The following is a 27510-nucleotide window of genomic DNA, read 5'->3' as shown; positions in this document are numbered from 1 at the left end:
CCTCTGAGCAAAGACCTTGACCACAGTTTTAGGAAGTCAAGATCATTCCTGATTTCACTGGGGGCTTTATTTTAGAAAGCATTGGAGGTGTTACCATTGAAAACTATTACATTCTTAGAACTCCATTGACATGAGTGGTTTGCAGTCCCCAGTGGAAAGAACGATGATTGGGGTGGCTTTGATGGGAAAATGCCCAGGTTGCTTGCACAGGTTTCTTCTTGGGTGAAGAACACAAATGAGTTGAGGAGGAAAGAAGAGGAAACCTGACAGGTTAACCAGATCTGCCGAGCCAGTTTTAGCTGCTATCAGAGGAGGATGACCCTAGTATCCTAATAAAAAAAGTAACTAGGGCCCTGGCTGGTTTGGCTCAGTGCATAGGGCGTTGGCCTGTGGACTGAAGGGTCCTGTTTCGATTCTGGTCAAGGGCACATGCCTGGGTTGCGGACTTCTACCCCAATAGGGGGTGTGCAGGAGGCAGCCGATCAATGATTCTCTGTCATCATTGATGTTTGTATCTCTCTCTCTCTGAAATCAATAAAAATATATTTTTAAAAAAGTAACTAGGATCTTCAGGACAGAGGACACAAGGGGATGACTCAGAGGTCTGTGGGACTATGTTTGTAGTCTCTAAAGCACTAAGTTAGAATGGGATGGGAAACACTCCAGGGTTTACCTTGACTTCCAGTGCAGGCAATAATTTAGTCTACAGAAGTGGTTTTGTGATTCTTGTGGAACACAAAAGGTCATACATGAAGAACAGGTATTAACTAATATTTACTGGATTTCACGTTACAAGTTCCTCATGGTAAATAAGAGATTATTTCAAAGTAAACTGAATTTACATAGCCTTTTTTGGGGGTAAAGGAGTACAAATTACTTTGCCTATATCATCTCACCCATTCTTAAAAGATGAATGTGAAAATGGGGGAGGTTCCACATTGCTCTTTCCAAGAAAACAGAGAAAGCACTAATGTTCTAAAGGAGCCTACGGAGCAAGGGTGGGGCATAAGAGCTTAGGATTTTAGGTGCTGCTTAGATGGTCTCCCCTTCCCTGAGAACTCACTTCTGTCCAGTTATTCTTCAGATACCCCCTGAACATTTATTATTAATGTGCATGTTTTACTAAATAGAGTACTTAAAGAAAAAAAATCTTTACTGATGAGCCTTCAATAGTCCTTTCCCTGACTTCCTTCTTTGGGTATTATTTGATTAAATTACTATGGATGGACTATTCTGCAATAATTTAATGGGCAACTATCATGTTGCCCTAATTAGTTAAAACTTTAACCTTTCTCCAAGGGGTATGATATGATATCCCTTGGACATGCTCAAGAAGGGTGCTATTGTTTTGCCATGCTCTCTGAGAGTTTTGTCTGGAAGTCAGGAAACCTGAATTTTGGTTCCAGTGCTATTGACAAACTAGCTGTGTTACTTTGATTATGTCACCTAACTTCTCTGAGATGTTGACTCCACATACATAAAAAGTGGAGGTTAGGCTAGATGATTCCTTCCTAATCCTTCATCCTTTCATTTCTCTCCTATCCTCTCAGTTGTCATGAGGGGCTACAGAGAGGAGAAGGAAGCTCCTGGCTTGTTCTACAGCTTGGTGGCTGTCCTGGCCCAACCATAAATCAGTACCCATGGACAGGCAGGAGCTGGCAGGGTCTCTTCTTGTCTTAGTCTACCATTTTTGGATACAGCCCAGAAACCATGGACTGGATTATATATCTTGGTTAAGAAGTATCTGGGGATATAAATTTGGGGATGAGAGGGGTCCCATTTTAGAAAACTCATGAAACAAATGCGGAGTCAAATCTCATGGGTTGTGAAATAGTTGAAATACCCTTTAACTAACTTTTCCTATTTTGGAGTTAGAGACATTTCCATTCTTCCCAAATGCTTTATCTAATTTACTGACCAAAAATGTATGTAAAATAGATTTGTAAAACAATACATGTTTCCTTCAAGCTCTGCCTTTATTGGCAAAGGCTATGGTGGATGTTATGTTTATATTCTTTTTGGAAGACTTCCTTATGAAAATTCCCAGTGAAAGCATGATAATTTGAGTTTGCAAATTATTTTATCTTTTTGGGAAATGAATAAGTAAAGCAATTCCACAACGTATTTACATATTACTTTAAGGAGCACAGTGGATTGGATTGGATAGCAGATTTAACCCAAGCTCATGGGATTCTGAATCATTTGGGAAAAGCATTAGATCTAGGTCAGAATGTTATCATTCAGGAAATCTGTGCTGATGGATTAATGGGTAGCCAAGTATTCTGCAAAAGTTAATGTGCTTCATGGACAGATAACATTAGCAAATGAAAGGCTGGCCAAATATGATCATTTGGCTAAAACTGGGTATTTAGGATATCCAATGGGATAACACATGGGTGTGTGTGGGCGGGAATTCCAGCAACATGACCCTGTGCCAGAGACGTTCCAAGTGTCAAAAAGGACTGCTATGTCAGTCTTTGTGGTTTATTGTTTTGCATTATTTGATTCCAGAATAGTGACAAGAACGGGTGCAAGTTACTGTTCTTTTCAGGTTAGGTTTTAATGCACATTTGTTAGGCTCAGAAGCCTCAGTTCCTTCTTTGGGTCCAATATATAACTCATGAATGTTCTTGCTACTGAAAATCTGGTCCACGGACAACACAGACCTCACCAGAAGCTCAGACTCTACCCAGAGCCAGTGAGTCAGGTTCTGCGGTCCCTAAGATCTCCTGGTGACTCGCATGCACACCAGCGTTGGGGAGATTTGGACTAGATGCATGAATGTCAGTTTCAACATTGTAGGAACAACTTCCCCGGAAGCTGTTTTTCTGTTAGAGGTGGGCGAAGGCTGTGTGTGTGGGGAGGTTGGAGGATGGGGGAGGGAGAGAGCTTTAGGGTGAAGAACTAAAAAGAACTTTAATCAATAAAGAAAATAAAAGAAAGAATAATAATAATAATAAAAGAACTAAAAAGAGACATTTTATGATTGGAGAGGAGAACAAAAAAGCTACATTAAATTTCAAGGTTGGTGATCATCTGCCATCCATTGCCACAAGCAATAAAATGTTTCTACACTTAAAAAAAAAAGAGTTAAACCGCAGTGGGAGAAAGAAGATGCTCTGTAAGGTGTTGGAGCGACTTCTGGAAATGTTTTCTCTAAGAAGGCTTACATGATGTTTGTGTTTATCGTGGTTGACCGATCCTGCATTGCTCCTTGAAAGAAAAGGCTTCTTAATTTTTTTTTAACAAAAAGGAAATTAAAAAAAGGAGGAGGGTGTTTGAAATGGCTAAATCACGTAAAATAGGATTTAAAGTCGTCTATATAGAGCAACCACGCAGCTAGCTGGAGAGGGGAAAACCTAGTCATTCAGCTAGTAGTTTATGTACGCCACGTTAAAATAGGAATGGCAGATTAACAAAAAAAAATTTTTAATCCTGTGCAGAGGAGCTTATCTGGCCTCGTATAAAAAAGGGGCCACGGGTTTTGGGACAGTGGAATGTGCTATAGAGCAAACTGGGAAAGAGGCAGCTCTGAAGGCATTGTACTGGGGACAGTGTTGAATGGGGGGGGGGGGGGGGGGGGCCTTATCCGAAAGAGGCAAAGGGAGGATCTGGATGGCGGCGTGAGCTCTTCCCAGCTCCCACACAGCACACAGACCAGAATGCTCTGGTCACTGAAAGCCAATCAGAGCCTGTGAAATGAGTTACATTTAGAGTACAGAGTCCAAACGTGCTTTCCCAGCTCCCATCCCCAACATAAACTTAATCACTGAGCTATGGTCTCATGCCCTCTCCTTCCTGTAAAGATTTCCTCACCAAACGCTAGCTCTAGAGAAGAACCCTGTGGGACGTTTCAGCTTGAGTTTAGTGCCGAGGTAACTTGCATTTTTTTGTAGTGTTCTTCTGTTACAAAATGAGAACACTGTTTTCCCACATGTTCAACCATTTCCTTAGTTGCCTCATTTGAGCCAAATTCGGTTTTCCAGTTATTAGCATTTACGCTTTCTCCTTCCTTTAAATGGACAGAGTTCACATTCAGTGTTCACTCCCAAACCACCATGCATTCTTTTAGAAGCACGGAGGAACAGGCATCTTAAACAAAACAAATATAACAGAAACGAGGGGTTTTTACTTTTTACATGCATTTTAGAAAAAACGCTTAAAAAAACAATCACCCCCTATTTAATCTGGTTATCTATTTTCCAATTATGGATTTTTTTCCTGTTTCTTTTTATTTTATTTATTTTTATTTATTTTTTATTGATCTTTTTACAGAGAGAAAGGGAGAGGGATAGAGAGTTAGAAACATCGATGAGAGAGAAACATCGATCAGTTGCCTCCTGCACACCCCCCACTGGGGTTGTGCCTGCAACCAAGGTACGTGCCCTTGGCCGGAATCGAACCTGGGGCTCTTCAGTCCCCAGGCCAACGCTCTATCCAGTGAGCCAAACCGGCTAGGGCTTCCTATTTCTTAACATATGCCACAGTGGGTAGAGAAATGTAGCAAGACCCCATTTGAGTTGGCGCCCAATAGCTTCAGGTCAGCTCAGCCGGTGTGGCTCAGTGGTTGAGCGTTGACCCAGGAACTAAGAGGTTGCCAGTTCAATTCCCAGTCAGGGCACATGCCCAGGTTTTGGGCTTGATCCCCGGAGAGGGCCATGCAGAAGACAGCCGATCGATGATGTTCCTCTCTCATTGATGTTTCTATCTCTCTATCCCTCTCCCCTCCTCTCTCTCTAAAAAAAAAAAAAATCAATAAGAACATATTTAAAAACAATAGCTACAGGTCAGTCCACGGGCAAAGTGCTTAAACTCTTCCATTTTTGATAATTTAGTTTTACCATGTTCACATACGTTGACCTGATTAGATACTGTCGCACCTTTTAGGATTCCTTGGGGCTAACATAAGCACAATGGATAAAGCAAAACTGGGCATTGTGATGTGGCACTTCGAGGACATTAGGTCATGACCTTCTCTTTGCAGCAGCCTCTGGTCTGCTTATCGGTTACTTACCTATACAGTCCAACACCCTGGCACCAGTGCCTGTGTGTGCCTCAGAAATGCAATGCAGAACATTTTGCCCAAGTTTTCTTTCGGAAACCAAATATCATCTTCCATGCATCAAATTTTCTACTGAGATGTGGGGGGTGTTTTTCCTTTGAGAAGTTAAATCATTAATCAAAGCCAGTTGGAAATATTTCCTGATGGGAATGAAAGCAGGATGGCTCAAGGGGGTGGTGGGGAGGGATAGCCCTTAGAGGAATAGAAAGCGGGGAAGATTGAGCAGAGAAGCGTTTTTCAAGCTTTTGACTATGACCCACAGTACGAATGAAAATTTATGTCACTACGCAGTGCCTACCGCCTACAATGCTCTCTGACAGCTTCTATTTCTTTTTTTTTAAATGCCGGTGGACACATTTAACTACTTTTGAAATGCTCTAAGCTGATTTCACCATTCAATGAATCGTTGAGTCATGGCTTGAAAAACATCAGAGGTCATCCGACCTGAAATGCCATGCACACTCTCTCTACCGCTTTATCATTAATGAGGTCATTTCCCAATAATATTTACCTCTTCTTTTTTGAAGGCAGGCTTGTCATCTTGGGACTTTTCTCTTTTAAGCTGCACTTTAGCCCCCTTTTCTTCTTCCTTTTCATTTTCAAGAATGGTAAGATCACTCATGTAAAAGCAGCCCTTTCTAGCTCTTACTCGAGTGAGAAGGTGCTCAGGTCACTCGGCATGTGGCGCAGGCTGACTTCCCTTTTGCCGTGTCAGTGCTCACGTGGCCCCCGGTGGTTACAGACAGCAGCCGGGGGCATTTTCCTCCCGCCCCCGGTTGTTTTCCCGGGTGCCTGCCCTTGTGCTCACTGATATCTAGCGGGACATGGTGCTCCTTGGGCGTGTTTACAAATCTCGTGTGTGGTTTGGTGCATTTGGTTCCTAATCCTCTCCGTAGTGACTGTGTTCACGAGTCCCTCATAACAAGCAGGAGTGAAAGACCACTTCAGTGCAAAGCATACTTAGACAGAGCGTTCTTCTGGGAGGTGAGCATGCGAGCAGGTGGCGGTTAAGCACAGTGCTTTGAATGCAGACTTGCAGACAGAAAAACAAATCTCTTGCCGCTCACACCCCTCCCCTCAATTTCCACCCTTCCTCAGGCTATGCCCGTTTATGTGTCACTCAGATGGTAAAAGAAGCAACACCTATGCTTTTAATTACCCGTCAATTATAGACTGATGCCACCCCAGGTGACTGGCTTTCTGCAAGTTTACATTAAGCTCAGGTCTACATGATGCCAATCATGGTTTTGACATTTTTTAAAAAAGATCCTCAAACTGACTTCTTTCCCTCCTTTATTATCAGTTGATTGCGAGGGTTTTATATTTGCCTTCTTAAGATGCTATTTTCTGGTCATGATTCTCTTCTTGTCAGTTTCCCACCCCAACATGTGTAATTTCTTATTAAATGCCAAACCCATGGGTAAGGCTGAGGAGTTAAGATGCCTTTGCCTCATGTAGACCTATGGGTAGAAGTAAAGGTGTGAAAAGGAATGCGTTTAGATGCTGGCGCAGAACCACAAGCCAGCACAGCACCGCCACAGTTGACCACCTTTGGGTTCATTCATTTTTCTGGTGTTCATAACAAGCAAGCCCTGAACAACAGTAAATTTGGTTGACCGACTATTGGGCCAGCGATCGATCGCCTCATGCTTGCACAGTGCTATGGCCTAAAAAACCGAACAGCTTGCCAAATGATCAAGCACGTGGCTTATAGGAATGCGGCCTCAGCCCCAAATTTGATGTGCGTTACATTTCTCACATGTCGCAGGCATCACACACACACACGGTGCAAAATGTGTACTGTACCTGTTTCTTTTGGACAGCTGTCTGATGTTTGTCTTCTCGTCCTTTCTTTTCATTGACCCATTTCCCGTCTATTTTCTCTTCTCCCTTTTCCCCTCTGATCTTTTTCTCTTCTGGCTGCTCTGCACGGTTTTGCTCTTCTACCTTAGCCTTCTCGGCTTTCTCTGCCTCTGCTCTCTGCCTCTCCTCCTCCGCCCTTCTCGCCTCCTCCTCAGCCCTCTCCCTCTCCTCTGCCTCCCTCCTCTCTCTCTCTTGTGCAGCAGCCCGTTCTTCCGCTTCCCTTCTTGCTTTCTCCTCCGCTATCTTTTGGGCTTGCTCAGCTTCAATTCTTTCTCTTTCTTCTGCTTCCAACCTGACCCTCTCTGCCTGGGCCCTCTCCCTTTCCTCCTCCTCCATCTTTTCCTGAAGGGCAATCTCATCTGAGCCTTGTTCCCTCTCATCCTCTATTTTAGGCTCCTCTGCACCGATCTGCCCATTTTTCAAAGGCATTCCCACTGCTTCTTCTCGAGTTTCTACGGGTTTCTCTTCCACCGTCACCTCTACCTGATTTTCTTTGATGCTCCCTCGCTTTGGCTTCTCCTCTTCCTCCTTTTCTTGGTCTTCTTTCTTTTTCTCTTCTGCCTCCCTCCAGTCGTTCTTCTGGTAGGACTTGGTGACTATGTCTGTTTCCTCCATCTCGTATCTTTCTCGGCGACTTTCGCCTTTTTCTTCCTTCTCTGCCGAGTCATCTTCTGTCGTGTCGTTCCGCATCCTTCCCCCGGACAGAGACAAGCTGGCGTCGGTGATCGTGGGGTCCAGCTCCTTCTGCCGCTCCAGCGCCTCCTGCAGGCGTTTCTGGCGCCTCTCCTCCCGCCGAGCCAGGCGCTCCAGTAACGCGGCCTCGTCATCGCCCTCCACCTGTGTGTTGGAGGTGGTGGCGGCCTTGACCTCGTCCGGCACACTGCACGGCAGAAACAACACCAGAGACAGCGTGCTGCTGGTTAATCCGTCAGCGGATCCCCCGACCCACACTGGCCCTATGGCAGAGGCTGGCAGTGCCATGCCCATATACCCCCCTCTCCTCCCCTCCCTTCCCCTAACTGACAGCATGTGCAAGTCTGTGCCCGCCGTCTTTCTCTGGCCACTGCAGTCTACTCTACAGGCCAGACGTGCTTTGGATATGAACGTTTCCTGGGAGCAGACGTCATTGATGAGCACTGGTGTATACAGACCTCTGCTCCCCACACCTTTTGGGCTGTATCATTCTGAGTGCCTGTGCTGCCTGGATCTTAGAGTTCCCCGGGGAGAGAAGCTCCAGGTGCCCACAGTGGTCCCTTGCTTGGCAATGAAACCTTTCTTTGGCTGCCGTTCCTTCCCTGTGTCACTTCCCCACACCACTCCCAGTGTTTTCTGGGGTCATTTTACAAATAAACGACTTGTGGTCAAATCCTTGTTTCAGGATCTGCAGCTTGGGGAACTCAAACTAAGACAAGGACCAAACTGAAATAATAAGTGAATTCCTCTAGTATCATGCAGTATTTTCACATGTCACCAAGTCATCTAGAGTTCTTGAACTGGATTTGTGGGACACAAAGTACTTGGAGAGGGAGGGAATGTACTGTACATGATGGCATGGACATGTTATACTCACACCGAAGACCCCCGTGGAAGAGACATGTAACTGTCCACCACAAATCATGCTCTTCCTTCCATAGCCACAGGAAGAGGTTGTCGGTCAAATATTATATTCTCTACCCTCCCTTCTTCCTGGCACCTAGGTAGAGCCATGTGACCAATAATTTCCAGCTGAATGTGAGCAAAAGTGATGTGTCCAGACCAAGATAATTAGGAAGCAAGGGTGCATTCTCTACCCTCTCTCTCTCTGCTGGCTAGATCAGAGGGCTACAAAGCCCTAGGAATTGAGTCACAAGAGGAAAGAAAGTAGGTGACCAGTTCTACCTACTCGTCAGAAGCAACCACACCGGACTGGTATATATTATTGAATTAAACGACTAAAATGTGGGGGCTCATTGTTTTAGCAGCTGACATTCCCCTCACTTATATACACACCATCTATGTTCTTTGTTAAGATTTTCATGGATCTGGGGTCTTTTGCCCTTCTTTCCACAGTAGACAAAGAACAGTGAAATGTGATGTTTATTTAAAAAGAAAAGAAAATCTCTAAAAATCATGTTGTACCATGTCCATCACCTCACTCCCTATTGCAGGGCGCTGGACACTGCCTGAGCCAGGGGTGTTGGTCTCTGCTGGCAGGAAACAGCCAGCCATGTGATACCAGGAACTGTGGCCAGAGTTGGAAGAATATGTCTTGCAATGTTTAGAAACTCCATCAAATGTCATGGTTCATACTGAACTTGGCCCCTTTGAAGTTCAAGTTCACTTAATTTTGGAAAAACATGTTTCACATTTAACAACAAGAAATGGCAGAGCAAAGGCTAGATTTTAAACTTTCTTGGCCTTAGCTTGTTGCTACAGGACACTGTCTCCATGAATTGGACATGTAAGGATTACATGTCCCTGGAAATACAAATAGTTTAGAATTTAAGGGGGAAAGTCTATATACATAGGCATTTGGATCAACTGAATTTAAATAATTTTTAAAAGGTACCCCAAATTGTAAAGTGCTAGCCAGATGAAAGTACTCTGGAGTTAAGAAACCAACAGATTCTGCTGAATCTTTCTTCGCCTGTTTATAAATCATGACAGCAATCACCAGTAGTTAAGTACCAGTTAGGGTTGTTTACATTTTAGAGGTAAATCACACATGCTTTACTGAAAAAAGAAAAGAATTTTTTGTGTTCAACCAATAGCATGAAATAACTGTTATTAATAAAATGTGAAAAAGGAGAGAAACTCAAGTAGAAGAAATATTTGAAAAGCAAGAAAAACTATAGACCATGAGTAACTTTTTCAGCAATTGTTGATCATTCACTGATAACCAGATTCAGGCAAGAGCTATTTTAAAGCTCTTTTCCCCCTTCCATCCTCAGCTCAAAAGTCGGAAAGGCAGTGAATGACTATGCAGCCTTCCTCTGTAAGACTCTGACACCATCTTCCTAATAATAATTAAAACTAGGTGCCTACTCTGTGCAAAGCACTGTGCATTTTACATGTTCTATTATCTTATTCAAATTCAGCAATGTTCCTAAGAGAAAGGGATAATGTTCATTTCCATTCATTTAACTGAAGAAATACAGTTAGTGAAAGGCCAAGTTCAGATTCAAAGCCAAGTAGTGAACCTCAGAGAATATACCTACAACCCCTTTGCTATATTCTCTCCTATTTAGGATCTACTTCTCAAGAGACATGGTCTCTATTTCTCTACCTAATCATTAAGTTTTCTTACTGAATTCATTCTGCCTACCAGCATATTCAAGACTGCCTTCAGAAACCTTCTGTGTGCCCACTCAAATTTGGGCTAAAGAGGCCAGAACTCTTCCCATTCAGAATTTTCTAGATAGATTGAATTAAAGAAACTGTCAACAGTGCCCTTAAACACACAAAATAAAACAAACTAAAACCAAAACCACATACAAGATCTTATATGGTGGTTTCATTATATTTAATCAGTCCATAATTATACATTAATATTAACGTTTTCCCTCCCTTTTCCCCTTCTCATCTTTTCTACACCTTATGGCATATAAATGGCATACACTAATCATTGGCATAAGGGACTGTGTGACCTTGTATGTGTGAACTTGTAAAAGCCCTTTTAGAAGAAGTTGAATTTCTTAGGTGCTCTCAACTTTCTTCATTTCTATCCGGGCATGTATAGAAAAAAATGTAGAAGTAAACTCATAAGCTTGTTGGAATAATTACATTAAATTAAACAGGATTTTTGCACCTTGCTGAATATTGTAGTGATCACAGAATATCGATTCAGTCTGACCAAGACATTTGCAATTCATGACTATTTTTAAAATTAAAGTATTATTTGCTGTTGATAGGCACAGAAAACTACTGAGTTAATAAATCTTTAGCTCAAAACAGATAGCAATAGCTTAAAGAATGAATGTAAATAGTTCCCCTTATTTAAAGCTATAACCCACCATATTGAGTAAATAAAAATGATTAGATTATAAAATAAAATCATTCCATTGGGGTATGTTTGGGCTGGGGGGGGGGGGGGAGAGAAAGGAATAGTGGTGTCCTATAGCTGATAACAGTTTACTGTTCAATCTGATTAATTGCCTAAAATGGCCATGAAATAATTAAACAAATTAGACTGAAAAGAGTTGAGTTGGGCTGAGAAGGGAATGCTTTGCCCAACACATTCCATTCATCAAACAGGCTAAGAGGCAACTTAGACATTTTCTATTCTGAAGAGGACAGTACCTGTTCTGGGCGTGAACCTCCACCTGGTCGGTCACCTGCCCCAAGGATTCTTCCTCTTGCTTCTGCCGCAGCCTTTCCTGTCGGGCTCGCCGGCGCCGTTCCCGGGCAGCCTCTTCCTCATCATCATCATTCCTCTGGTAGGCGATTCTGCAACATCACAGAAACAACCTCTTGAGCATGCCAACTGCCAACCATGCTTACCATCTTCTTGGCAGGATCCGCCCCGAGTCGTTTTCTAAACTGGACTCCTATTGAACCACAGAGTTCTAAAAGGAAGGTTCCGTTCCTTACGTTTAGAGACCTAATCTCTAGTTTTCAAACTTTTACAGATCTGAAAAGCACTAACCCAATATCTACAGAAGATAATTTGCAACGATCAAATAAACAGCTTAAATTTAAAAACCTACACAAAAGCAAGCTGCCTTCAGAGACTACATTAGCATATGTGGTCTTTACTAAGCCCAGGACCAGCTTGTAAACTTTAGAGACAGAAACCCAAAGCATCAAAACACATTTGAAAATAATCAAAACACTTATTAAAAAGATTCAAAGCATGTTGTACTCATTATCTGTATAGACATTGTCACAAGGTCAGAAAAGAATCAAGTTGAGTAACCAAACCAGGACTTTGACATTAAAAAGCCCAAACCCCTAATTAAAATCGAGAGCAGAATAGCCTCTTTGCTTGGATTTTATATTTTCCTTTTAGTTCCTTTTCACAGGAGAGAGGTGACAACTGAAAGGAGGCCTCCAAGTCAGTGCAGTTCCCTCTAAGGCTCCTCTTTTGTTCTAAAAACATATGCCAGGCACATCATCGTAGCCCACACATGTGCATTTACGTAGACACTTAAGGGCTAGGGCAGGTAGAAGAGGCACAGAGGGCTACATATACATCTATTTTATTTAGCGTTCATAGTTTCAGCTGAAGCAAATGCCTATTTAGGAAAATGATACAATCAATACCATCATGTTAGATGTGTTTTCCTTATTCTCCAATAAAGAACCGGAGCTGGGAACGACAGATGCCCAGACTCAGGAGGAAATGACCTGAATGATTGACTTGAGTACATTTGAGAGATTAATGTGTATGGAGATACACAGTGCAGAGAAGGATGGATGTGCTGGCCCAGGGACACGCTGGCCTGATGGGCCCATGGGTTGGGATGGAGATGCGATGTGCAGAAGGCTGCTTTTTACATTAGTTAAAGTGCTTTTATTACAATACTAGAGACCCAATGCATGAAATTTGTGCAAGGACCTTGGCCCCCATCCGCCTTGGCTTTGTTCGGAAGGACATCTGGAAGGACATCAGGTCTAATTAGCATATTATGCTTTTATTATTATAGATTACTTACATATCTATAGATATCCTGATATGCAAAAGTTTCATGCTTGTACTTCTTATATAACAACAAAGCTAAAATAATGTACAAATGAAAGAAAATAAAAATATAAATTGTATGTGGAACCTTACAATTTATACCAACAACATGAACCTAATAACTGGGAGTGGTTTGCTGTGGTCAGTTTTACAAACCAGGCATGTTTAGGCGTAGATCCGAAGCGATTTGACTTCAGTAATACAAATGCTAAGAATTTTTTTTTCCACCTAGGTAGCTTATAAAACACAAAATGAACAAAACCTAAGGTTGGTTGGTTGGTTCTTTGCTACTTCAGAAAAATCTGACTTTATACTTACTAAAATCTGCTAGTGTGTAATACTCAAATTCTAATATAAATAAAATGTCACCAGCTGGTTTATTTCTGCAAATGTGGTGACAAGAGCAGTGTGATATAGTTGAAAGATAACTAGGTTAGAACTCAGATAACCTGGTTTCTAGAACTGGCTTCTCACTCTCTGGCCGCCCTTGATGAACCGGAGTGAAATTGCCTTGTCTGAAAGTGTGTGCGAGTCTAATGAAATCATGGGCGTTGTGGTAAGGCCTTCTCCAGCAGAGTATGTTATTGCTCTCAGGAAAGTGCAGTCGAGGAGCTGCTTTATGAGGAAAGATGAGTTCAATTTTAGACTCGTTGAACTTGAGGTGACAACATGACACAATTTGAATGTTCCCTTCTAATTAAATCACATTGTCGTTTGCAGTCAAAAGACCTTCCCAGTGGTTTGGCTTCAATCTTCAGATTCTTGGCCTAATATTCCTTTGGCTTATTTCTCAGTAGACAGCTTTAACCACAGCAGGGTCCTTAATGACTGCTTCCCAAGCCAATCAAACACAAAGTCTTAATTTGTTCCTCTAACATCTCTGGATCAGCCACGAGGTCTTGGCTATTACTGGGACCTTCCTTTTCCAAGATAAGCAAGAGACATAAAAGCTCCATATGGGACATCCTATGCTACAAACAGAACTAACCCCCTTTCCTGAATGGAATTTCATTTTTAGCCCTTAGTTTCCCACTATGCTTGAACAATGAGAGATGTTAGTGTCTTCCTCCCACCTACCCATGAGCTTCGCAGCTGGATGTTGTTGGCTTTTAGTTCTGACACAAACTTGATTTGCCACTGAGGCTAAATCACACTCGACCTTTCTTCATCTTAGAGTTCTCATTGGAGGAGTGGCCGGAACAACCAGATTATATACCCAGTCTCCTTTAATTCTTTTCACTTGGTAGAGCCTGAAATTTACAGTCAATCACTCTGCATCGGTAGCCCCTTGCCTAGGATATACAGTTACCAGAACTAGATTTTTAAGGATCTTTTATTACTACTGATGAATATGCAAATTAAAATTGTTTTCAAAGAACAAAAAAAGAGGTAAAAGGACTGCATGGCATTTTGAATCATAACATGCCCAGTTGCTGGCTCGATAACATATCAGTTACTTTGTAAGTAAAGTTGTGTCCATACCAAACGACTTGACATGCGTGGAAATTCTTCAAATGTGAGGCTCCCTGCATTAGTCCTTGGCGTGCAAAGCCAGGTAGTTTCCTGCTTTTAGGTCTGTCCCACAGCAACCTGCCTTTCACATAACTACACAGGTTTATATTTTTTCCTTCAAAATTGAAAAGAACTTAATTGTTCATTTCTCCTGATTCTAAAAGTAACATACACTTATTTTCTTAAATCAGACAATACAAAATATATAAAAGAGAAAGTGAAAATGTGTTCCTTAATCACACAACTCAGACATAGAAATGATTAATACTTGATGCGTCCTACCAGACATTTTCCCATGTATCACAGATGTTTTTTTTTAACAAAGTGGAATTATGTTTCATATATATATATGTGTATATATATATATATATATATACTTTATAAACAGTTTTAAATTTACCTCATTTATGATTATTTTTAACATACTAGTGAAATGTAATTTTCACAGCAACACAGTATTCTATGTACAGATGTATACAGTAATTATATAGATGTATTATAACCTATTTAACCCATTTTTTTCCTGATAAGATTTTTCCAAATTTATGTTCTTATAAACAATGCTGGGAAGGACATCATTATAGCTATACTTTTAGCACTTGTTCAATTACTCACCCAGGAAAAATTCTCCGAAGTTAGCATGTCTGTGTTTAAAAGTATGCTCACTTTAAAGGCTTTTTTTTTTTTTAAATATATTTTATTGATTTTCTACAGAGAGGAAGGGAGAGAGATAGAGAGCCAGAAACATTGACGAGAGAGAAACATCAATCAGCTGCCTCCTGCACACCCCCCACTGGGGATGTGCCCGCAACCCAGGTACATGCCCTTGACCGGAATCGAACCTGGGACCCTTCAGTCCGCAGGCCGACGCTCCATCCACTGAGCCAAACCGGTTTCAGCCACTTTAAAGGCTTTTGATACACACTGACAACTTGCCCTCCAGAAAGGCATGCAACACCAGCAATGTATGTGAGTGCTAATTTCATCATAAGTAGAATTTATTAAAAAAGACATCCAAATGCTAGCTCAACATCTAGCTTATGCTCCTGCTAAAGACAAAATGTTAAAATTTCTAACCTCCCACACACCAGATAAAATGTATTTGAAAGGCTGCTGACTAGTAAACATCAGACCTAACCACCCACTGGATTGTAATAAAAGCACAACAATCCATTCGTTCCTTCTGAGAAACGCCAGCAGACGCGGCATTAACCAGGGTACTGGTGCTCTCCACTACAAACAGCTGGTGTTCCCAGATGATTCAGAGGCAGTGTGGGGCCCGAACTTCCTCTGACTCATCTGGGAAAGACAAAACCATGTTGATTACAGTTTTAATTGAACGCATTTTATTTGAAAAAAGGTAACCCCAACTGATGTGTAAAGTACCTCTCTATTAAAAAAAAGTTTGACAAGAAGAATCCATGACTTCCCCCGCCCATGCTGAGTGTTAGCAGGTTTAGTATGGAATACCGTGCCCTGTTTTTTGGTAGCTGCCTTTGCTTGTCTGTGGAGGCATGAACACTCGGAGAAAGGTATGATCGAGCTTACTGCAGGGGGCCAATGCTGCATCTTATAAACCATTGCAATTAAACATACGGTATTTGCTTTTACTGCAGAGCAAAATGGCTCATCAAATATTCAGGGGGAAAGAAAGAGAAATGGGGTGTGTGTGTGTGTGTGTGTGTGTGTGTATGCATGAATAAGTGTTAAACAGCCTCAAAAGTCCCTAATAATTACGTGATGTTATTTGACTGTCAGTGGTATGAACAAAGTAGAGAGAACTGGCTTTTCTTCCATTCCCAGAACCACTGCTAGAAGGCTCTGGTGTTAAATTATAAGAAAAAACAGACCTATGCGATGGGAAAACTCTCTTGGAATGCTGTGGCTTTCACAGCAAAGAGGTACTCTACCACCAGGGCGCTGCAGCCTCAGTATATTCAAGTCATAAGACAATCATGTTACACGCTGTACCTTTTAGATAGAAAGTTCAAATAAATGAAAGTATTGCAGATATGGGGGGAAAAGGTATTGCAGATGTGGCAAAGAAGGGACTCTCTGAGGAACTGGTGTCTTTATGTCTGGATGGGCCAGGATCTAAATGTACATCGATGACAGGAAGAGGAAGTAACAGGAGCTCCCACAGCTAAGACATTGGAGCGGGCACTCCTTGTCACCTTGCCTGTGCCCTCCTCACCCCCTCCTCCTTCCCCATCACAGATTTCTTAAGGCTTGTGCAACATTGGCAGCATGTCATCTACAATAAAGGTGGTTTTATTTTGGTTTCACCTCATGTTCCCCAGGGTTTGAAGAATGTTGTTCTTATTTCCTTTCATTTTGTCTTCTTTCCATTTTGTTATTTTCTGATTTGAGACGATAGTACATGATCCTTGAACTTTCCAAGTAAAAATGCTGGCAATAGTATTTTATTAACAAAACAAGATCTCTTATCAGGAAACCATGTTTAAAAATAGAGTAAGAAAAAGTAATAGCCATTTTTAAATGTCTTTATTGATTTTTAGAGCGAGAGGAAGGGGGAGGAATAGAGTGATGGAAACATCAAGCCCACAACCCAGGCATGCGCCCTGACCAGGAATCGAATCAGTGACCTCTTGACTCATGGGTTGACACTCAACCACTGAGCAACACTGGCTGGGCAGTAATAGGAAGATTGATTTTTATGAGGAAGATTGATTTTATTACATGTTAAGAGCATTAAAGACCCAGAGAGAATGGGGGTAAAGTGGTTGTCTATACTGAGTGCAAATTTACTCACTTTATGTTGACATTCACAGTACTACTCTGAGTAATTAATTGGATAGCTAAATAGTTCATCAAGTTTGGATTTGTAATCTTGCTATCCTATTTTTTTACATACATATATGACATAATTATTTTACAATTAAAAAATTTAATAACATGTTTGATGCTTTTTCAAATTCACTCCACCAAGACATCACTTCTTTCTGTCACTTTCTGTAGAGGATCCCACAGTTAATGTTACCATTCTCCTATTGATAGGCATTTGGTTCCCCAACTTTTCTCTACCATATACAGTGCTATAACACCTTGGGCACACGTGTTTCTCTAGGGTAGATAGTGTGAAGTGGAATAGTATATGTTCATTTAAATGTAAAAGATCCTGTCAGATTCCCCAACACAATAGTTGTTTCAACTTACACCCCTATGCTCTGTCACTTCAAATAACCTGGTTGGATTAACATATAGTGATACAGTCCTCTGCTAACTGACAAGAGTCAGAGAAAAATTTAATCTTTTACATCTTATATAGCAGTAATTTCTAACATTTGAAGGATGAGGATCCTTTTAAAATATCAAGAAAAAAATTAAGGTAACACGACAATTGCTTATACTTTTGTTATTTATGAATAAAATGTTCTGTGAAGTGCCTGTAACATCCATAATGCATTAAAAGGAACCTGTATCTTATAAAACATTGCATTTATATTTAGACATATTTGAAGAACAGTCCTTCACTCCTGAAACAGTTGTTTGCCAGACTACAGAAAATACTTGGTATGGATATAAACTTGGGAATCTCTTTCAATGACTTTACCACTAGAGATCTACTGTGGATAGAAAGATTTCCAGAGCCACTGAACAGACTTTGAATTGCCACCTTCAAATCCTTTTGTGTTCTTTGACATCCCTCATGTTTGGTAAGCACACATACATGTGCAGACACACATGCAGACTCATAGGTTATGTGAGGAAAATCTGGGAGAAAGAAAAGGCTCAATCCCTAAAATGAGGCCAATTTATGAAAGACTCATGGACGTCCCATCCGGATAAAGGTTCCCAAGTCTCTTTTTCTTTCATTGTTTTTTCAATGTCCTATATTTTAAAAAGAGAATGTTGCACCCAAAATTGCAACATTAAATAGTTAGCTGCACCCTAAGACCAGCTCCCATCTCTCTGCCTCGCACTGTACCTCCACTTTCATGTAAGGAGTCGTTTGAAGAAGGTGGCATTTGTTGAAGGAGTGATCACAGGATGTAAGTGAGCCACTCAACCCCAAACATGATCCTGTCCCAGCTTTCTGCAGCGGGACACTTCCCACGCAGGCCTCACCCAGGAGGAAGACAGCCTGGGGTTCACGGACACTCAGGACAACTTCTTAGTCAATTACTTTTCTTTGATTTCCATCATTCTTGGTTCTGCCACTATCATTGTCTTAACCTGGGTCTTAAGATGGGATCCAACTTAAAGAGTTAACATATCATGTGGGTTGAAAATGTGCTGGTCCACCGTTAGAAGGCAAAGTGACTCATGTCCTTTCATTATTCCTTGTCATGTACCAAACCTCCCCAGTAATCTTCTCTCAAAACATGAAATGCAAGCAGATTCTCCAAAGTATCCAGTCAAATCTGTGAATTGCTCACACGCTCTCAGCAAAATCTCAGGCCATGCCGTGATCAGGAGGGAAAAATCCTGAGCTACTGAAATGAGTCATATTCGCCCCATAGATTTACTGTATGTTTGAAAGTTAAAAGAGGTTTATAGAAACATTCAAGGTTCTTTTTTTATTTTTTATTTTTTTTTTATTTTTCACTTAAAGTATTACAAAGGGTATTACATAAGTATCCTTCCCCCCCCCCCCTTGACAAACCCCTACCCTCCCTTACCCCCCAGTGTCTTATGTCCATTAGTTATGCTTATATGCATGCATACAAGTCCTTCGGTTGATCTCTTACTCCCCTCCCTCCTGCCCCCCAACTCTCTCTGGCCTTCCCACTGCAGTTTGACAATCAGTTTGAGGCAGCTCTGCCTCTGTATCTATTATTGTTCAAAAGTTTGTAATGGTCTTTATTATCCATGAATGTGTGAGATCATGTGGTATTTTTCCTTCATTGACTGGCTTGTTTCACTTAGCATAATGCTCTCCAGTTCCATCCATGATGTTGCAAATGGTAGGAGTTCCTTCTTTTTAACAGCAGCATAGTATTCCATCGTGTAGATGTACCACAGTTTTCTAATCCATTCATCTACTGATGGGCACTTAGGCTGTTTCCAGATCTTAGCTATGGTGAATTGTGCTGCTATGAACATCTGGGTGCATATATCCTTTCTGATTGGTGTTTCTGGTTTCTTGGGATATATTCCTAGGAGTGGGATCACAGGGTCAAATGGGAGTTCCATTTCCAATTTTTTGAGGAACCTCCATACTGCCTTCCATAGTGGCTGCACCAGTCTGCATTCCCACCAGCAGTGCACAAGTGTTCCTTTTTCTCCACATCCTCTCCAGCACTTGTCGTTTATTGATTTGTTGATGATGGCCATTCTGACAGGTGTGAGATGGTACCTCATTGTTGTTTTGATTTGCATCTCTCGGATGATTAGTGACTTTGAGCATGTTTTCATATGTCTCTTGGCTTTCTGAATGTCCTCTTTTGAAAGGTGTCTATTTAGATCCTTTGCCCATTTTTTGATTGGATTGTTTATCTTCTTTTTGTTAAGTTGTAACATTCAAGGTTCTTAACTATGATTTTGCTTATGTGTGGTGCCTGCAAAATGTTGTGGTTTCATTTAATGCACATGAGGCCTAATTCTGAATTTTTCCCCCTTGGATTCCTTGGAAAAAAGGCATTAAAAATTATAATGGAGGAAAAAAAATCCAGAAAATAAAAATATTTTTCAGGTCAGAATATGTTTAGAAATGGATTGGCAGCCAATCAACAATTGGTCTGTTATTAATATAAAATAGAATGAAAGAAAACCCTCCTGATTTATAAAATCAGGAGGGTTTTCTTTCATTCTATTTTATATATATATTTAATGGGGGAAGGAATGTCAAAATATGCTGAATTTCACTGTAGAATGTGTTGCTGTATGTGTTCCTGTATCAAAGGTGTGCCTTTTACTTGGTGAAGACATGTGAGGTGATACGTTATTATGAAGAAATTTACCTAGGAAGAGAGGCATGCCTCACTTCATCTATTTCCCCTTCTGCCACCACATCTCCGCATACATACACACATCTGAGAATTACTAAAGTTGCAAACCAACCATACATTTATGGTTCTCTATAGCAAGAGGTTGTGTGCTTCACATGTTGGTGTTCTCTTATATGCTGTCACCACAAGTTTTCACCACCAGCCTACCATATGCTTTATACAGTGGTGTCATCCCATAATCGCATGAGTTTCTGTAACCACAGACCATGGTGGGTAAACATGTGCTCTGAGCAGAGGAGAAAGAAACATCAGACAGTGGAAGAAAAACCTCTTTGCTCGCCTCTGTACACTATCGCAGCAGGCCAGTTCTTAGCGTCTTTATGATTGCAACGCCCTGTCAAAAGAATAGGTTAGGTCTGATTGATCATGGAGGTGAGAAGAGTTCTGTGAGTTCTGATTCTGACTCAAGGCAGTGTGGCTTACTAAGGTTTACTGGAACATAGTTCTCAGAATGGTCCTGCTCTAGGGCAGGCAGAGCCCTAAACTTAGTGACTCATTTCCAAATCAGTAGTACAGGTGGTCACAGGAAATATTTATATATATATATTTACTTACTTACTAGAGGCCCGGTGCACGAATTCGTGCACCAGTGGAGCCCCTCAGCCTGGCCTGCAGGATCGGGCTGAGACTGGTGCTCACATCCCCCAAGGGGTCCCAGATTGTGAGAGGGTACAGGCCAGGCCATGGGACCCCACCTGTGCAAGTTCAGGGCCGGGGAGGGATGTGGAAGGTTGGCCAGCTGGGGAGGGAGCGTGGGAGGGCTCCAGGATGTGTCCGGCCTGTCTCGCTCAGTCCTGATCAGCCGGACCCCAGCAGAAAGCTAACCTACTGGTTGGAGTGTCTGCGCCCTGGTGATCAGTGCACATCATAGCAACTGGTCAACCAGTTGACTGTCTGCCCCCTGGTGGTCAGTGCACATCATAGCCAGTGGTTGAGCAGCCTTAGCATATCATTAGCATATTATGCTTTGATTGGTTGAATAGACGACTAGACACTTAGAATATTAGGCTTTTATTATATAGGATTTATTTATTTATTTTAAATATATTTTTTATTGATTTCAGAAAGGAAGGGAGAGAGATAGAGAGATAGAAACATCAATGATGAAAGAGAATCACTGACTGGCTGCCTCCTGCATGCCCCCTACTAGGGGGGATTGAGCCTACAACCTGGGCATATCCCCCTGGCAGGAATCAAACCTGGGACCCTTTAGTCCACAGGCCGATGCTCTACGCCCTGAGCAAAACCAGCTAGGGCCACAGGAAACTTTTTAAACAATGGGTTCTAATTGTTTTGGATCAATATTTTAAATTAAAAATATGTTTAGTATGAAACATACTGTGCCTATAAATGAAGGTGTAGTACATGACCATTTTAAATAACTAGAGGCCCAGCCCACCCTAATCAGGGTCAACTGGGCCAGGTTGGCCAGGGGGAGGGGACGCAGGAGGTTGGCCGGCCGGCCCTGCCCCTGATCAGGGTGGGTGGGGCGATTGGGGGTGAGGCTGGACAGGGGAAGGGGTCATGGGCTGTTGGCCAGCCGGCCCTGCCCCCTGGTTGAACTCCCAGTAGAGGGGACAATTTGCATATTAACCTTTTATTTTTATTTTAAGTAATAATACCCATGTGCCTACTACCCAACTTAAATAGTGTGAGCACCTTGGAGATTCTTATGTGCCCCTTTCAATCCCATCCCTATTTCTTTTTATGCCACTAAATAACCTCTAGCCTGAATTTGGTATTATTTTAATTGTTCTCTTGATTTTCCTTGTAGTTTTACCCCCAAAGTATGTATCCTTAAATGATTCAATTTTTAGATTTGCCTTCTCAGAAGCTTATATAATCATACTGTATGCATTATATTTCTGAGATTCTCCATGTTTAAATAAATAGCTGTAGCTTATAATAATAGATGAGGCACAGGATTTCCAAGCATTTCTTTTTAAAAAAAAATAATTCTCTAGTTTCATTTTTTAATTAAATTTATTGGGGTGACATTGGTTAATAAATATGTAGGTTTCAGGTGTTTAATTCTATAATACATCATTTGCATACTGTATTGTGTATTCACACCCCAAGTCAAGTCTCCTTCCATTTCCATTTATCCTCCTGTGTCCTTTATATCTCCCACATTTCTTGAGAGCATAGTTTGGATAAGATAAATGTCTAACTTTTTACTTAACTGGTCTCATTTTCTTTTTAAAAGTCCATAGATAGTTTGTGATATTTGGTAGAAATAAAATGAATAGACTCTGGATTTACTTTCTTATTGAATTGCTACATTTCCCCAATTTATTTTTAAAAAGAACAGTGCATCTGCCAAACCTATTAAATACAGATTTTGGAGGGTAAGTTCATGACCGATCCCCGAGATAAACTAAAATCTATTCATTTTGCCACAGATAGGACTGGATTTGTATCACTCCCGCTATTCTACCCCATAAAAGCAATAAGTGTGGCCTGATAGAAACAGTTCACTTTTTAATTTATAAATGTTTAGAAAGGGGAGGTATGGAAAGAGAAGGTTGATGTTGGAGAAGACACATCTTCCCTTTCACTTGGTTATTCACGTTAAACTTTGGTTGAAATGAATGAAAAGAAGTGAGAAATGTTTAAGTGGCCAGTAAGATAATTAAAATAAAGCAATCAAACTCTCTTCTCTTTCAACCCTTATTTAAGATTCAACTGGTAAAAAGATGTGGCTGATAGAGATAAACTCAATTACTATCTGAGTTTTCATAAACATTACTTTTCTTCATCTCCAATCTAGGATTTTTTTTCTTTTGTCTACTAAGAATCAAATAAATATTATCATCAGTAAACTTAGACTTTAAAAAATGCTGTGAATCAAAAGGAAAATCTGAATTGGGGTTATTTTCTGACTGTTGTAGCTACTAAAGGACAATCTTGCTTTAATGCACGTTGTAGATGTGGACAATAAACCTTGGGCTTTTTTATTAAAAAAAGTAAAACATGATAAGGCAATTCAGATCCAGGTGTCAATGACTTGGCAATACTTTATCTCTCTCTCTCTCTCTCTCTCTCTCTCTCTCTCTCTCTCTCATATAGGTCTGGACCTGGATATACAACCAGCTTAGCAACTGTCCCAGACTAGGGTGCAGGGTAACCTCCACATTCCTACTGGCTCATTTAGATGCAACTGCCTCTGACCACAGATATATAAACAGATTCTTTTCATAGTCCAAGACAGTCTCCTAGAAGCAGAAATTTCCATCTCTCTCTTCAAATCTAAAAAATGTGAACACATTTTAGACGAGCCTTACACCTAGTGTGATCTAGAAATTCAAGTCTTGCCACCAAATCTGAAATATTTGTGCAATGCAGTACAATGGTCCACAATGTCATGTGGTGGAGCTTCAAATTAGGGGACCCTATCGCACTGGTAAACATTTAGAGAAAGAAATGAAGTGATTGGAAAAATGAAAACAAGATGTCCGTGAGTGGGGAGATTACGAACCTGTGACTAATTAAAGGATCCCTGTGAGGGGAGAGTGGTATTGCAGACAAGCCGATGGGAAAGTACACGCATGTGGAGATGCTAACTAAAGTCGCATGTCCCGTGTCAGCTGAGAGGATTCTCCGCAGCCTCTGCAGACAAGCAGTGCCTAATGCAAGGAAATTTATGTGTAATGGATTTTCATAACAGGCTTTTTATGATCCTCCCGCCCCCCGCCAAAGTGCCCTCTGGAGCTTTCCTGCTTCCACTCTCATTTTTCTTAATTGGAAAAAGATTTACTATTCATTTCCTCTTCCTCGGTCCTCTCTTTTGGCTCCATTTCTTGCTATTCGGGTGGCATAGCTTTCCATTGTTTTTTTTTTTTTTGCCTCTTTTCTCTTCTATTTCATTTTATTTTATTTATTATTTTATTTTATATTTTATTTTATTTTATTTTATTTTCATGGGCCAAGGCTAGCAGCCTGTGCTTTTCTTTAAGTTTATTTTTTGTTGTTGATAGTTATTACAGATGGCCCCTATTCCCCCCCTGTCCCCCCACTTCCCTCCTCTACCCAACCTCGCCCCAATGCAGGCCTTCACCTCTTCTTTAGAAACACAAAGCTCAAATATACTGATAGGATGACACTGGAGTTTTGTTTCCAGCACCTCTGGTAAAAGAAGTGACTGTCATTCTAACAGGAAAGCACATTTTGGGGTGATTGCTACCTCCCTGGCTTGAGAGGTACTGCGGCAAACTTCCCTCACATCCAGCTGGCTCCCAGCTCCCCCCCACGCGCTAGAACTGCATGCAGAGTTTGTTTACAAGCAGTAGCAAATAGAAAGACAAACCTTGAGTGGAGACAGGAAATGAACGCTGAAGGGCCAAATCCTGGACATTTGGCTCTTTGGAAACAACATTTATTCTTGCAGGGGACCTGGGAGCCAACCACTGCGAATGGGTCCAACCTCCCTACTGTTGGGAAAGGAAGTCACGGAGTCTTCCCAAGTCAACGGAAACCTTACCTAAGACGGGGCCTGCTCCACGCGAGGGGAACAAGCAGACACCCACTGGCAGTGACTTGGTAGAAAGCCAGCCTGCCCAAACCAAACCAAATAATAACCTTCCACACTAAGGCTCCCTTTGGATTAACAGGAGACCCCCATAGAAATGGGGATATTTTAGCAGGTACAGTAATATGAAATAGCTGAGCACTTAGATTTGGGTGTGTTAATTGAATTAGAATCATCAACAGCTTAAGAGCCAGACAGCCAGGGCTCTGAGAGGGAGGACCTGGCCTGTCTACACCTGCAGATTTCTATCCCAGCATTAGATTATTAACCAGCGAGGCTCAGGTGTCTCCTGACTAGATCTCAGTGCAATCACTAGTTCCTTAAAATTGTTACCTAGACAGGAGACACTGTTTCAGTAGGGGAGATAACCTACTTTATTCTTAAAAGTGTCCTATCTTCTAATTACAAATTACAAAGTTACAGCACTGGCATTGGCTTAAGGCAGCGGTTCTCAACCTGTGGGTCGCAACCCCTTTGGGGGTCGAACGACCCTTTCACAGGGGTCGCCTAAGACCATCGGAAAACACATATATAATTACATATTGTTTTTGTGATTAATCACTATGCTTTAATTATGTTCAATTTGTAACAATGAAAATACATCCTGCATATCAGATATTTACATGACGATTCATAACAGTAGCCAAATTACAGTTATGAAGTAGCAACGAAAATAATTTTGTGGTTGGGGGTCACCACAACATGAGGAACTGTATGAAAGGGTTGTGGCATTAGGAAGGTTGAGAACCACTGGCTTAAGGGCTTCTAATCGTATGTACCTTCCTCTCCCCAACCAACCCACCAAAGCTTCTAGTCTTTGAGGGGAGGTCAGTTCAGTTCAAGTGGGACATCAGAGTGGAGAACTCTGGGCAGCACTGGGGGCTGCATCAGTGGCTTAGGTTCTGAGGATGAGGTGGTGGGCAATGAAGGTGGAGTCTTAACTTGTGACCGTGGGATGCTGGTGGGCAATGCCGCTCCAACATGCAAACTGACACCCAGGTGGCCGGAATTAGCACATCCATTCAACAGCTATTTGTCGAGCATTTACAATATCCAACCACTGAGGGTGAAAATCAAGATGCATTAAACTCCTGAAAGGCATTTATAATCTGGTAGGGAAGCTAAGACACGTGGTCAATGCCATAGGAGACTTATTGGTAAAGTGATTTAAAGTTTAGAGGAGGAAGGAGACAATTCCAGCTAAGGGCTCAGAGAAGACTTCATGGAGAAAGTAGTATTTGAGCTGGGTCTTTGAGGATTCTGGGCTAGGAGAGGGGGTAGGGGGTGGTGGAGAGGAGAGAAGAGGACTTTTCCACACACAGAGAGCTCAAATAGCAAGGCTGCGGAGTCAGGAAATATGGACATGGAAAAGCAAACAGTTCAGTCTGGCCGGGGCGTGGAGTGCATGGAGGGCATTAGGAAAGCTGCAGTTGTGCTTGGCACACAGGCGGCCAGCCTCTAATAAATGGAGAGTAAACCAACCGTTTCCCTCAGCGGAAGGAGAGGCTCCTTCCGAGGCGGTGGCCCTAGCAAGTCCACAGGCAGGATTTTCTAGTTTCAGTCTCTACTCCAGGTGTTTCATGTCACTCTGCAGCTTTCCCCATGAAATAAAGGGCCAGCTACCCAATATCAAGGGCTCCATCAATCCTAGCTGCAAGAGGAGACTTCAGTTCAGCAAATCCTACCATCACTTAGAACAGAAGCACTGTAGAGGATCCTCCATGAGCAGTAACTCCGACTTCCCACTTTTCAGAATGGCATGGATAGCCCTTCCTGTTCTTACCATCTTCTCCACTTTCTTGTACTCACTGTGCCCACAAAGAATTAAACCAGATTTTCACTTATTCTGCCTCTCAATCAGACCCCAGGTGAAACCTGCACTGTGGTGATACTAGAACTACAGAATAATTCAACTAGAAGGGATTGTGGAGGTGATTTTCAATCCAAGTGCCACATGTCATACATGGTAACCCGGGGTCTGAGAGGCGAAGTGACTCACACAGTCAGGACCAGACCCAGGTCTTTAGTTCCCATACCTGTCTGCTTTCTAAACTATGTCACCGCATGAGCTTTCTTAGGGTGCTCTGCAGATTAACAAAGAGCTTCAGTCATCTGGGCCAGGGAACTGGCTCAAGGGCCAAATCCAGCCCACATCCTGTTTTTGTAAATAAACTTTTATTGGAACACAGCCATGCCCAGATCGTCTATGGCTGCTTTCACACTCCAATGCCACATTCCAGTAGTTATGACCGTAGGTAAAAAAAGTTTGCAGATCCCTGATCTAAGCCAATGTCTTAAATTTTTTATATCGTACCACTATCAGTCAAAAAAATTAGGCATGCTCTCCTCTCCTCTCCATTTTTACCTAGAGTGATCTTCTGTCTCCACAAGGCCAGCTCAAATGCTACACTCTTCTGTGATGTCTTACAAGATACAATGAAGGTCAACTGGAAGGAACTCTTTTCCTGTGTCCCACATATTTGACATACGTTGCCTTAATCTTGTTATGTGTGTTATCATTTTGTCTCCCATATTATGTCATGTTTGTTGAAAGCAACATGACCAGTACTGGTTAGCTACTGTACATTAAAACACACCCATGCTGAAGCCTGGAATACTACTATGGCATTCTTAAAGGAATACCTTTTAAGAGTATCCTGACTCCCTTCACTCCATTTCTCTGTTTATCAAAGATTGATGATAACCTATAACGGGGTCTTTTTCTTTGTTCGAACCTGTCTCTCTTCCTCCACCCCTATTCTCTCAATAGGGAGGACCCTGTATAAATTATGAAGATGGTAATTTTGCCAGTTATATTTACTGTTAATTAATAAATTACCTTTCTAGTTTGAAAGAAAATTCTCAGTCATATCATCCTATCTTTGCAACAGATAGCAATTTCACATCTTAGGAT

The 27510-nt window shown here is 41.7% G+C and overlaps 1 protein-coding gene across 6 annotated transcripts in view; it reads right to left on the bottom strand.

Annotated features, from left to right (window-relative positions):
- Positions 1 to 27510, bottom strand: part of CALD1 (caldesmon 1) — a 209598-nt gene that overhangs the window by 27520 nt on the left and 154568 nt on the right. For 4 of the 6 annotated variants that reach the window (XM_070423926.1, XM_070423927.1, XM_070423928.1 and 1 more), the window contains 3 exons: positions 11204 to 11350; positions 6869 to 7805; positions 5574 to 5651 (listed from right to left, as the gene is read on the bottom strand). In XM_070423926.1, coding sequence (XP_070280027.1) covers positions 5574 to 5651; positions 6869 to 7805; positions 11204 to 11350 — 1162 coding nt within the window. The remainder of the gene's footprint in view (positions 1 to 5573; positions 5652 to 6868; positions 7806 to 11203; positions 11351 to 27510) is intronic. The other 2 variants (XM_070423931.1, XM_070423932.1) reach the window with 2 other exon arrangements.

The sequence above is a fragment of the Myotis yumanensis genome, unplaced genomic scaffold, assembly GCF_028538775.1.
Source record: "Myotis yumanensis isolate MYYU_CA2020_CCGP unplaced genomic scaffold, mMyoYum1.0.hap1 SCAF_9, whole genome shotgun sequence".
Classification (NCBI taxonomy): domain Eukaryota; kingdom Metazoa; phylum Chordata; class Mammalia; order Chiroptera; family Vespertilionidae; genus Myotis; species Myotis yumanensis.
Note: the sequence above shows the minus strand (reverse complement) of the source record. Positions and strands in the feature narration are given on the sequence as shown.